This window comes from Eubalaena glacialis, chromosome 13, assembly GCF_028564815.1.
Source record: "Eubalaena glacialis isolate mEubGla1 chromosome 13, mEubGla1.1.hap2.+ XY, whole genome shotgun sequence".
In the NCBI taxonomy this organism is placed as follows: Eukaryota; Metazoa; Chordata; class Mammalia; order Artiodactyla; family Balaenidae; genus Eubalaena; species Eubalaena glacialis.
In genome coordinates, this window is record NC_083728.1 from 77285409 (window position 1) to 77299108 (window position 13700).

The 13700-nt window shown below is 46.3% G+C and overlaps 1 protein-coding gene across 7 annotated transcripts in view; it reads left to right on the forward strand.

Moving 5' to 3' along the window:
* The window catches only part of KATNIP (katanin interacting protein), a 193476-nt gene that overhangs the window by 14104 nt on the left and 165672 nt on the right, over positions 1–13700 (forward strand). For all 7 annotated transcript variants that reach the window (XR_009703334.1, XM_061209061.1, XM_061209063.1 and 4 more), the window contains exon 2: positions 5731–5786. Coding sequence is in view for 6 of the 7 variants with exons in the window: in XM_061209061.1 (XP_061065044.1) it covers positions 5731–5786 (56 nt within the window). In the remaining variant the exon portion in view is untranslated. The remainder of the gene's footprint in view (positions 1–5730; positions 5787–13700) is intronic.

Here is a 13700-nt window from a genome sequence, read left to right on the forward strand (position 1 = left end):
AACAATATAAAAAGTTTACATTGAGAAGTCGCTCTTGTGCATGTGCCTTCCAGGTGGTTCTTTGTACAAAGAGAACCAATATGAGCATATATTCTTTTTTTTTTTATAAGTTCATTTGTACCATTATTTTTAGAGAAATCTGTTTTTATAGGTGTTTTTTGTTTTTTTTAAAATTTATTTTATTTATTTATTTTTGATTGCATCTGGTCTTTGTCGCTGCACGCAGGCTTTCTCTAAGTTGCGGCGAGCGGGGGCTACTCTTTGTTGTGGTGCGCGGGCTTCTCATTGCGGTGGCTTCTCTTGTTGTGGAGCACGGGCTCTAGGTGCCCGGGCTCAGTAGTTGTGGCTCACGGGCTCTAGAGCGCAGGCTCAGTAGTTGTGGCACATGGGCTTAGTTGCTGTGCGGCATGTGGGATCTTCCCGGACCAGGGATCGAACCCATGACCCCTGCATTGGCAGGCGGATTCTTAACCACTGCGCCACCAGGGAAGTCCCAGGAGCATATATTCTTATTTTCCCTCTTTCATAGAGAAAAAATTGCATACTACGTCAACTTTCTCCCCCTTGAGTTCATTTAACATATGGTCATATTATCAGCTTGCCATTCTTTTACCCAGTATTCCATTCCATTGTGTGGATACACCATATTTATTCAGCCAGTCCCCACTGTGATAGACTTATAGGTCACTTCTAATATTTTCCATTGCAAATTATGATGCAGTGAATACCTTGTGCATGCATTTGTTTCCTGTTTGTGGAGGTATTTCTTCCCGGTAGATTCCTAGAAGTGATATTGCTAGCTTAAAGGGATACTGCCAAAAGCCTTTTTGAAGATATTGCCAAAATCCCGTCCACAGAGCCTGTATCATTTTATAGTTCTCCCAGCAGTGTTCGAAAATGCCTGCTTCCCAGATCTTGCCAACAGTATATTGTCAAACCTCTGGATTTTTGCCAATCCAATGGGTAAGATTAAGTGGCATCTCTGGGATATTTGCCATTTGAATTAAATTACATAGATATATAAAATGAGAACAGGGTGAGCCCTTATATTTGGATCACAGAAGAAATAAGCTCGTTTTAGTAACCTAGTAGAAGCACCATCACCCCAGTTGGGAGAAACAAGTTCTTCATTTAAAACTCCTTTTTGATGGGGAGGTCCCTGCATGGTCTTGGATTTCCTTTGAGGTGCCTTTATTCTCCAAAGCCCAACCCTGCTTGCCAAGGCTGAGCATTGTACCTGAGTGGATGGGGGTGAGTGTCTAATGCCAACCTGCCTTTCCACATTTGGCATTTAATGGCAGTTTTCTGGCTAATGGGGAACTCCATCTTCCTTGACCCTTGGGGAATCATTTTGTTCTAATCCCCTTATTAATTACTCTAGGAGTCCAAAGTACATTAAAAAGCTGCATCACAGAAAGAAATCCTTAAGTCAGACTCCCTCCGTAGCACATGCTGGCCTTCTCAGACTTGTCTTTAACCTGACCGCGGGGCAGTGTAGTCTAGTGGTTAGGAGTGCAGGCTCTGGAGCCAAACTACCCAGATTCAAATCCAGGCTCCTATACTCACTAGCTGTGTGATATTAGGCAAGTTTCCTAACGTCTTTGGGTCTCCATGCCCACCTTGGACAAGTGGGATAATAATAGTACCTATTTCATAAAGTAGCTATAAAGAGTACATGAGTTGATTCATGTACGTAGCCTGGAGCTCAGGGCCTGGCACATAAGAAACCCTGACTAAGGTGAGCTCATGTGGTAATGATGATGATGATAATGATGGTGGTGATAGTGATGCTGGTGCTGGTGCTGGTGCTGGTGATGATGGCCATTGGGAGCACACTGAGCCTGACCACTTACAAGCTACCCTTCTCTGGCCTTGAGCAAGCGGCTCAATCACTCACCCTCAGTTTCTCATTTCTTCATTGGTTTGTTCCAATGGGAATAGCTCTGTCCACCTAAAACAAGAGTCAGCAAACTACAGCCTGGGCGCCATATCTGGCTTGCTGCCTGTTTTTGTGAATAAAGTTTTATTGGAACACAGCCACACCCATTTGTTTACATATTGTCTATGGCTGTTTTCATGCTCTAATGGCAGAGTTGAGTAGTTGCACCAGAGACCTTATAACCTCATGACTTTATGGTTTATAAACTAAAAAAATATTTACTCTCTGGGCCTTTACAGAAAAAGTTTATTGACCCCTGATCTAAAGGAGTGTCTGTGAGAATGCAGGAGATGAAGCCTGTGCATAGAACCTGGACCACAGCAGGTGTCCGGTCCAGTGGCGCTATATCAACTAAGCATTTAAGCTTCAGGAACTCAGTGCCTGGTTCTTGCCACCATCCCCCCCCGCCCCCCCCCCCCCGCCCTCTCCTCCTACCCCAAGATAAAAAACAGAGGGAATAATTACAATATCAATAGCTTAATTAGAAATACCATAAAATTATATTTTGCATATGTATTTTACCATGTACCATGCATTTCCACATGCACATTAGTCAACAACAGTGGATATAAAATCTGTGTCCTGGAGGCTGTACTTTACAGGAGGTTTAAGGCTCTTTTTCAAGGGGAATTTTGACACTGATTTTCCCGTGCCTGAGGACTTCAGAAGCTAACATCCAAGGAAGACACAACTTCCCTCTAAATGGTAGTGATGAATATTATTATCTGCAGCCAGAGCAAAGTAAAACTAAAGTGTCAGAATCTTCTAACCACTGAAAATTAATCCTAAGTGCAGATAAAATCTCTCTGAAATCCTAAGTGGGAGACCGGTATTATATTTACAACAATTCAATGCAGTCACTTTTTCTTTTCCCCAGGCACACATCTGTTTTCTAAAGTGAGGTGTACACGTGGTATTTACATTTGACCTTATTTATTGTTTCCTGGCTGAAGCTGGCAGGTCACCTTGCAAAATGCAGAGGAACACCCCCTTAATTTTGCAAGCAGCATATATTGATATTAATGTCACCTTCTTACCCCTCCCTACGTCGTTGTGAGGATAAAATGAGATCTAGGTAGGAAGCTAGCTACTCAGAGAAGCTAAGTGCAGTAGACAGGCACAGTGTAACCTGTTCCTTCTGTCCTTGGGGAGAAGGAGTCATCTCCACATCAAGCTACCTGGAGGAGAGAGGGGCTCAGTGGGGTGAGGACAGAGGCATTCAATAACAAATGTGCATAATTAGAGTGAATTATCTTCATTGGAAAATAAGCAAATTATTTTCCAATTTAATGAATAAAGGAGCTTCTAATTAACTCCAGTAGAGAGATTTGCTTGCAAATTTCAGTGGTTAAGCTCTCTGTTCTTTGTATTAATATTTTCTTTTTATGGCTCACCTGAATCTTTTTTTTTTTGCTGTTCTTTATTGGTATAAAAGAACTTTCAAGATGGAAAGCAAACCCAGAGATGATTCAGTCTAATCCTCATTTTTAAAAAATAGGAAGAAAATATGGCCCATAGAGAACCTGTTGTATCTTGTGAGTTATCTAAGATCTCATAACTGGTCAGCGATCCACTGGACTGGATCCCCAGGCATGTGTCTGACCAGAACAGGAAGGGCCTCAGCCAGACTCTGGGGTCTGCCGTGTTCTCCCTCGAACAAGCACTGTTTCCCTCCTGCTCCCTACCCTTGCTCTGGGCTTTTCTTGGCTCTGCTGACGTCTTACTTGCCTCAACGCTACTTCTGCTGCTAGAACACCCTGGCCTGTCAGCACAGCATTCCTGCCCTCCAGTCTGCTCTGTGCCCTTCCAGCTCCAGACCCACCTCCCAGCTCCTGGCTCTGCATTGCATGGCATACTACCTGGTATGTCATCCTCTCTGGTCGACCTTAGGGCCTACCCTGAGGCCTTGACTGACAGCCAGAGCAGGTGTGGATAAGGGTTTGGGGGAGCTGTCAACCCAAGCTCCTGCCCTAGAGCATCAGGGATCAGGAGGTCAGGATAAAATTGACATAACAACCCGGATCACCTGATCCCTAAATCCCGGGCCTTTTTTTTTTTTTTTTTTTTTTAGTTAATAAATTTTATTTTATGGAGCAGATTTAGGTTCATAGCGAAATTGAGTGGAAAGTACAGAGAGTTCTCGTATACCCCCTGTCCACATATGTAAATCCTCCCCCACTATCGACATCCCCCATCACAGTGGTATCTTTTCCTGGGCTCTTTTTCATCTTTAAACCCTAGCCTCTTTGTCTTAAGGCAAAAAAAAAAGAAAAAAAAAAAAGAGGCAACAAACACACACACACAGAGAACCTAATCTAAGTGGGTGTCTGTGGAACACAAAGGCAAACATGCAGTTGGTTTCAGATCTGTTCATTCTGTCTTGGCATTCTGTGTTAGTCTGTCCCCAAGGCCAGTGGCTGGTGGCTGCTCACACATGGAGGTAGCCCTGCTCTGGCCCTCTATCCTCTCTCTCTCTCAGAATCAATTTCAGTGTTAGGGGCTGGGATTCTGATTGGCTGCAACTGGGTCAAGGGCCCATACCCAGTGCAGCATATGAAGTTCAGGGTATGGGGTCATGTACAGTCATGGCTGCCACAGGACCCCACTGTGGGGATGGGGAGGAAGAAAAGAGAGAAGGGAGCAGTCTAGGGTGTCATTATGAGCTGAGCAGATACCCCCAAAGATGTCTACCATACCATGATACTGTACAACCCGGGGTCTCCTATAAATAGCTGCCTCTTTTCTACAGCCTCTTATGTATTGGCCCAAAGTTTGGCCAGTGCCAGAAGTTCATCTTTGGACCTTTGCTCTTTCCCTTATTCTCACTTTTTTGGAAAGAGCATCATCCCTTGACCTGAGCTTTATCATTAGCTGTGAGCCCCTCTGCATCCCCCTCACATGTGGACCCACTGCAAGTGACCACATCCAAAGACAAACGTCTTTCCTCTCAGATTCGGTCCCCATCTCTCGCCTCTCAATAAGTCATCACTAAGCCTTTTTGTTCCTGCCTTCAGAGTGCTCCTGGCTAATGGGACATATGGTTGTGGCACTCTAAAAAATAGCCACCCGAGAGTGAAGCTGGACCATTTGGGAGACACACTGACAACGTGCAGTGAGACTTGCATCTTATGTTTTAAAACCAAGGCGATCCATTAATTTCCCATCAAGGATTCCTTTTATAATGGACACTTCCATCGAAGTTGTAAAAACTGCACTTGGAACAGCGTATTTAAACATTCTGATGTCGATCTGTGAAATGTATGCATAACTTCAATATTAGTTTTCTAGTTTTCCGAGAAAAGCAACAATTCTCTCTGAAATTGCCCCATTATGTGAAATGCAGGTGATTACTGCTAATTCACATCTGCACCAGCACCTATGTGGCGAATTTGGGGGTTTGGTGCAGCGTATTGGTACACACTCATCAAAGGTTATGTGTATGTGCACAGTGGAAGGCATTTTATATAACTCCAATTTAATAAAAATGTAATTTGACTGGGAAAAACTAGTCTGTCAGCCCTTGCAGAGTGCAGATAATGTTCCAGATTAAAGAGTGGAGGCTTTGTTCATTATAGTCAAATAGTATGAGTGTGTGAATTACCATTTCATTGCCGTTGGTCTATTTCAAGAGTATGCCATTTTCCTATTATCATAATAGGCTACATTTTCTTAAAATCACTTGATTGTGATTAGTCCCATCTATTCGGTTTGCAAATAAAAAGCTTTTGTGGTGATAAACTAGCTGTTTTAAAACAGCCTTAATCTCTGTTTCTGCTTTTGAACTGCTACAGGTCAGACTCTGCAGAAGGCTGAGAGAAGCCGGTCCTGCTCTCGGGAGAAAAAGGAGGTAAATGAGTCACTGGGGAGGGCAGGTGGGAGGCAACTCTATTTAAAGAGACCTGAGGGAGTGGGCTGGTGATTAAGTATCCCTGGATCTCTTATTCTTTTCTCTCATTCTCAATTGGAGTTATCAACCCAGTGTCACTTATAGTAATAATCTCTTACTGAATGTATCAGTTAGCTTTGGCTGTGTAACAAGTCACCCAGATTTTAGTGACTCAAAACAACCACAGATTTAGTTCTGATTCTGAGGGTCAGCCATCTGGGCTTAGCTTCCCCAGGCAGTTCTGCTGATGGGCCAGGCTCTGCTGACTTCAGCTGGGCTCACGTACGCATCTGCAGTTAACAGGGGTGTTGCCCTGGGGCTGCCTGAACATCAGTTAGGGTGCTTTAGTTCTCCTCCGATGTTCTCCCATCCTCCAGCAAGCCAGCCAGGTTTGTTCACATGGGGGCTCAGGGGTTCAAGAGCATGAGATTGGAAGACGCAGGAACTCCTGAGCTCTAGGCTCAGCACTGGCATGGTGTCACTTCTGCCACTTTCTGTTCTTTAAAGCAAATCACAAGGTCAATAATTCAGGTTCAAGGGGTGGGGGAATAGGCCTCACCTCTTAATGGGAAGAGCTACAAAATATTGAAATTTACCACATTCTTGAAATTTACCATTCTTGAAATTTTTGAAATTTACCACACTGAGCCCACCTGCGCTGTGCTGGGCACTAGGGCCGGGACTAAGGGATGGATGAGAGACAGTCCTTGACTCAGGGTGTGCACAGCGTAGTTGGAAGGGATGTGCGATGAGATCATTACAATACAGTGTGAAAGTGCCAGTACAGGGAGAGAAGGCCAAGAGTGGGATTTCAATACGGAAAAAGGGTCACCTGCCTCTGCCAGTGGTATCAAGAAAGGCTTTGCAGAAAAGCGGATGTAAAGACCAACTCTTGAGGGTGAGTAGTTTTCCAGGCCAAGTAAATAGCATGGTCAAACGCAGAGAGGTGGGACTTCCCTGGTTGCACAGTGGTTAAGAATCCGCCTGCCAATGCAGGGGACACGGGTTTGAGCCCTGGTCCGGGAAGATCCCACATGCCGTGGAGCAACTAAGCCTGTGCGCCACAACTACTGAGCCTGCGCTCTAGAGCCCGCGTGCCACAACTACTGAAGCCCATGTGCCTAGAGCCCGTGCTCCGCAACAAGAGAAGCCATCCCAATGAGAAGCCCGTGCACCACAACGAAAAGTAGCCCCCGCTCGCCACAACTAGAGAAAGCCCGCACGCAGCAATGAAGACCCAACGCAGCCAAAAATAAATAAATAAATAAATTTAAAAAATAAGTGTACAAAGGCAGAGAGATATGAAAAAGGAAAGCTGCAAGATCATTGAGCCTGAGGTGGGAAGTGGCAGTTAGGACCCGTGAATTACTGAAGGGCCCTTCAATCAAGACCCAAGCTTTTGGGAGTTTACATTTGAGTCTTATTTAGCGGCTGATGGGAGCAGGGGTGTGAGGGCTTCTTGCTCATCATCAATATCGACCAATCCTGAAATTCGTCGACACTTAAGTACTCACACTCTTGTCTGTAAACTGACCTGATTCCAAAGACAAAAGGGAATTTCTCTGGCTCAGCTGGGTCCAGCGGCTCAAAAATGGCCACTAGACTTGATTCTTCTGTCTGCAGCTCACGGCTCTGCTTCCTCGGTGTTGGCCTCACCCCAGCCAGCTCTGAGGAGGCAGGTCAGGGTTGGCTTGCAAAGGGCCTTGTGTGCTTTGCTGTGACTTTCATCCTCTCTCCTGTTGCCTCCTTTCTCAGCTGTAGCCAGAACAGCCAGTGTGGCTTTCCTCCTTATTGACTCGACCTGCCTGGGATGAGGGCTGGGAGATAACTTAGGAACTTGGATGCTGCTGCAAAGACCTCCATGTCAGCCCCAGTGGACACTCTAGAAGCTGAACCAGGGTGGGTTTTCCCACTCCTTTCTGGTGGGGGTGTTTTTCTGGAGGCAGGAGCAGGTGTGCCTGTCTCCACAAAGTCCTTCCAGAAACCTCAGGGTGGAGGAGCCACAATGGGAGTGAGCACAGACCTGCAGGCACCTGGTCTCCCTCGATTAAGTAACCAAGAGAGTGATGGACTTCCCTGGTGGCGCAGTGGTTAAGAATCTGCCTGCCAGTGCAGGGGACATGGGTTCAATCCCTGGTCCGGGAAGATCCCACATGCCGCGGAGCATCTAAGCCCGTGTGCCACAACTACTGAGCCTGTGCTCTAGGGCGTGCATGCCACACTACTGAGCCCGCATGCTGCAACTACTGAAGCCCATGTGCCTAGAGCCTGTGCTCCGCAACAAGAGAAGCCATCCCAATGAGAAGCCCGTGCACCACAACGAAGAGTAGCCCCCGCTCGCTGCAACTAGAGGAAGACCGCCCGCAGCAACGAAGACCCAACGTAGCCAAAAATAAATAAAAATTTTTAAAAAATTAAATTTATTAAAAAAAAAGTAACCAAGAGTGGGGACCAGTCCCCCTAGGCCAGGAATGAATTGTTTAAACCTGAGGCCTTTGGTTGCAGAATGGCAGCACCTGATTTATCCACATTAAGAAATTCTCTGGAAAAATGATGGAGCAGGGCAGCCAGTAACTAGCAGAGATACTTTTTCCCTCCCCTCCTCTCTCTCCTTGGCAACAGGACTCCCCTAATTGCCGCTTTCCCGGCTACTCCCATCATGCCAGTCGCCCGAGAGCATTTCAGATCACTCTTCTGAAAAATGCTTGAATGAGGGAAAAGGGAGAGTGGGGTTGTTTATCACAACATCCGAGTTTAACCCTGAAAGATGTTTAAAATGGTTTCAGGCCCTCTGAAAAAGAGAGTGCTTTCTTAACAAGGCTTTTGTTTGGTTAGAAAAACAAGAGAAAGAAACTAAGAGCAAGCTGCCAGGATGCTCATCTTGATATATTATAACATGCCTTTCCACCCACCTCCTCTTTCCACATCCTCCCCCCCCGCCCCCCGTCGTCTGTGAAATCTGCACTTCCTGATACTCTGTGCTTACACAGGATGCCAGGTATAGAGGAAGCTTTGTCCTTATGAAAGGCAAGGAAAAGACAAGCTGGTTAGAACAAACAGACAAGGACACTCATCATGTTCCTTCAGAGGTAGGGTATACGGGCCAGCTCACACCTTGGCAGGTGGATGTGCAGTTTCCATCCTGGGTGGGGATTGGGTACCATCCTGCATGGTCGTGGGCCAGCACAGCAAAGGGAGGATGGGAAGCTGTTCTCAGTGAGCTTGCCAGGCCACATTCAGCCCAAAGATGTGTTTTATTTGGCCCATACCCTACTATAGTTTTTAAAAATTAGGCAGCTGCATTCAAAAATTAGGAGATTTCACATAAAAATGCAGACTTCTTGCTTCTCTGGAAAAATGGAGAATGACAACACTGAGTCCTTCCTTATTCCTATAAGGCAACAGTGGGCAACGGCTTCTGATGAGGACATGTCCCCCTTTTGATGGGACCCTCCCTGTCCCTCCCGACCCACCACCCGCTCAACAGCAAGCAGGTATTAGCACCCACATGATGCCAGGCCCTGTGCTGGGTGCTTGATGTCAGCGGTTCACAAATGTTGCAGCACGTTAGAATCACCTGGGAGCTATTAAATACCCCCATGTCCAGGCCTCTTTCCAAACCAGTTAAATCAGAATGTCTGGGGGTGTGACCCAGGCATCAGAATTTTTTAATCTTCCCAAGTGGTTCCGATGTGCAGCCATGGATGAGAACCAGCGTTTTACGGGTTATTAAGTAACCCCTGGTTCTCAGTGCTTCCCCACGCACTGCATGCCTGCCCTGCACCAAGGATGCTTCGGTTCTCAAGCCCTGTCACAGACACAGACAGGCACAGATCATAGCAGAGAATGACAGCCAGCACAGAGGAGACCCAGTTAAAGCCCCAGCGGGTGCTGGAGGAGAGAGAGAAGACTTCCTGGAAAAGGCGGCTTTAACCGAGGCTTTGGAAGGGTTAGTCATTTCTGAAAAAATGTATCTTTGATGGTTGGCTTGAAGTCGGTGGATACTTTTGAGGTAGCTGGTAAAAGTATTCTCCACTTCTTCTCTAGCAAGAATTCACTGCCTGTGGAGATTATATAGTGTTTATGGCCCTTGATCATGAATTATTAATGGTTTTGAAATCGTGGTCATTGTAGTTTCCTCAAAAATCATTAGAAAGTAAACTTATCATACAGTGTTAAAAAAAACAAAAACCAGGAAACCACAGTGGAGGAAGAAATCTTTATTCATCATCCCCCGTCACTAGGGTCCACACTGATGGCCATGGCACCTTGGGGCTCACAGACATGGCGCTGGGGACATGTTCTCCTACTGCACAGAGGCACGCAGGCCCCAGGCAACTCTGTGAATTAGTGCCCACAATGGACTTCTGTCTCAAATCCTTGTCAGGTGACCTTGGACGAGTCTCTTGACCCCTCACACCTGATTTGATAATTCCCACCTTGGAGACTCAGTATACAGAGTCAAGGCAGTACTAAAGTGCCTAGCATAGCACATAGTAAACATTCCGTAAATGTGAGTTGCTACATAATTGTAATCATTCCTTAGACTGTCTAGAATTTAGCAGAGAGACAGTCACGGCCTTGGACGGAAAAGGCAGCACAATTCACTTAGTACTGAAGGGGTCTCCCTTGCTCCAGCTGGACTTTAGGCTGATTCCAGCCGTCCAGGCTTCTGGCTGTGCGCCCCCAGGCAAGCGAGCCCCAGGCAGGCTAGCTCTGGGGCCTCCACTGTAAACCACTTTGAAGGCCTTCTGTGATCATGGACTGCCTCCTTGTGCAGCTGATTGGAGATTCTGCAAAATGCTCCTGACGGCACAGTCCTCTGCTGAGTTCACTTGGTAAAGGGCTGCAAAAGTCACTGAACTCAACCACCTAGAAAATGTGAAGCCTTCCCTTTGCACGCACGCGTAAGCGCGCACACGTGCACCTGCACACATGCGAACACTTCCTGCTATTAAGCAGAGCCTTGTGGTGCAAGGACTAGAGAGGCCTTTCATCTTGCCAAGCAAAGGAGGAGACTGGGTTCTCAGGGGAACACAGCAAAGGAGGGAGGCCAGGATCCAGGGTGCCTCCAGGGATGGGGCTATCCCAACAACCTCTCCGTGTGCCGCCACGGACACGCCTCTGCTCCCCTCTGGTCCCTCCCTGTACCTTGTTGTCGTCTTTATGCTCCTCTCTCCCAGCTGTTCCTTCTTTCAGCTCAGAGGCCAGAGAGAGAGTCTGATCGACCTGGCTAATCGATGCTAAAGGGCATTGAGGGGGCACAGTACTCTTGACGTTAGCCCCCCGGTTGCCCTCCCAAGAGACAACCATTGAAATCAATTTCTTGTGTCCTTCCAGAAATATTCTATCTATCCCCTCTGCCCTTACCTCTACCCCCTGCCTTTTAACACAATGATAGCATGCAATACACATTGTTCTGGATTTTTCTTTTCACTTAACAACATGTCTTAGAGAACATTCTATAGTACAAATCTCATCCATTCTTTCTTTTTTTTTTTTCTTTTTTTTTAATTTATTTGGCTGCGCCGGGTCTTAGTTGTGGCAGGCAGGATCTTTAGTTGCGGCATGCGGGATCTAGTTCCCCAACCAGGGATTGAACCCGGGCCCCCTGCATTGGGAGTGTGGAATCTTAACTGCTGGACCACTAGGGAAGTCCCTCATCCATTCTTTTTTATGGCTACCTAGTACTCCACTGTGAATCCGCAGAAACACAATCCTTTATATGAAATCTTTGGGGCCAAATGTGTTTCATTTTTTTAGAATTTAGAAAGTAATACCATCCCAGTATGGCCTGGGTCAGCACTCTATAATCAAATATGTTAATATATCTGTAGGAAAATAAGAATATTCATACTATGTGGGGTAAATCAAGACTTTAAATTTCATGTCAGTTCAGATCTGGTTTTGCTTCTAAAAAAATGACATATAAAGGATCGTGGACCTGTCCATAAATACATGAGTAGTTCCCGGTTAATGACTAATCTAGGCTATCAATAGTCTTCTGCTACTATAAGAGTACTGGAAAGAATATTGTAGAGCAGGCATCTCGGTGCACTTGTGCAGGAATAGCCAAAGGTTAATTCTTGCAAATAGAATTAAGGGATCACAGGGGATATGCTTTTTTAGATGAGCGTTTCTGATTTGTTTTGTAGCAGTGCACGAGAGGGGCAGAGTTTCTTGTTCCAAGACACCTGGTAGCATTCTGGCCAGATTCAAGTGTGGCTACCGTTGGCTGAGGCACCCACACTCAGTGGCCTATGCTGTAGTTCCCCAGCCCGCTTTCCTCAGCAGGGAGTGGGAGCAGGGCATTGTCCTGAGAAGGACTTGGGGACATGTCCAGCACCTCGATTTCTGAATGCCATCTCTCATGGGCCCTCAACTCCAAGCACCTGTCTTGGCCAATTGCAGGAGGCCAGTAGGACTGGTGACTCTTCTTGTAAGCTTCGGACCCCACTAGCCTGGAGACCCTCCCCTTTCCTCATTTCAGTTCTCAGTGTTCTTGCAGCTTCAGTCTCCTGGGGGAATCAGGAGCTGCCCCTTGCATATTTACATATCTCCACTGCTTTGTTTAAAATGTTAAAAAAAATAATAATTTTAAAAAAGGAAGGGAGAGAAAAAAAGACAATGTAAGCCGATGGTGCTGCATTACAAGAGCCTGTCTGATGTGACAGCCGACATTCCAAATATGCACTTTTCCTGGAAAAAGTTCACATTTCTGGGCAGAGAAGAACTAAATCCATTTTACGTCCAACTGCCAAATGTGTTCCCAGTTGTGAAGTTACCGTTGTCAGTTTTTTTGCTTCTTGTGCTCTTGGTCTCCATTGCTTTGAGAACTTGGACAAGTAGGGGCCCTGGTGACATGAACAGCTTCTGATTTCTGCAGGGCAGGGCAGTCACATGGCAGGGTTTGAAGCAGCGTAGCCAAGTGAGCCCTGGAACCAAACAGCCTGGATTCCTAAGCTCGTGCCATCACTCGGGCAAGATACCTAACCTGTCTGTGACTTGACTTCCTCTTCTAAAGAGTAGGGATAATATAGGGAATCCCTGGTGGCGCAGTGGTTAAAAATCCACCTGCCAATGCAGGGGACACGGGTTCGAGCCCTGGTCCAGGAAGATCCCACATGCCGCGGAGTAACTAAGCCCATGGGCCACAACTACTGAAGCCCACACGCCGAGAGCCCGGGCTCCGCAACAAGAGGAGCCACCGCAATGAAAAGTCCGTGCACTGCAGTGAAGAGTAGCCCCTGGTCGCCACAACTGGAGAAAGCCCGCACGCAGCAACGAAGACCCAACACAGCCAAAAATAAATAAATAAATAATAAAATAAAAATTTTTAAAAAAAGAAAAAAAAGAGTAGGGATAATATAGAAGCTGCAGCCTAGGGGTGAGGTAAGGATTCAATGAGCTGATGCGTGTAAAGTACCTTGAACAGTGCCTGGCACTTACTAGGAACTCGATGAGTGTTGAGTATTATAATTTAGGACTGGTATTATAATTAGTATTATATTGAGGGCAAAATGGCTTGTTAATCCCTTCCGAGTCGGAAGGGGATGAGAACTCTTTCTAAGAAAAAGCAGGACACGGATTGGGCCATTGTTTCTCACCCTTTCGGTGTGATGGAACAGCACATAATCCCTCCTGTGAGAATTACCTTGCCCTTGAATCACCACCTACTCCCAGACCCCTGCAATCAGACTGGGAGCTGCAGGAAACGTGTATACAGATGCCGTGCCCGTAACCCAAGTTGAACAACAGCAAGGCCAAGACTTGAGCTTTGAAAAGCAAAGAGAATCAATTTCTGATAAAATGCCAGGGAGGAGACTGACATGTCTGAAACCTTCCTGGTATCAGCTGAGCTTCCGGCAGAAGATT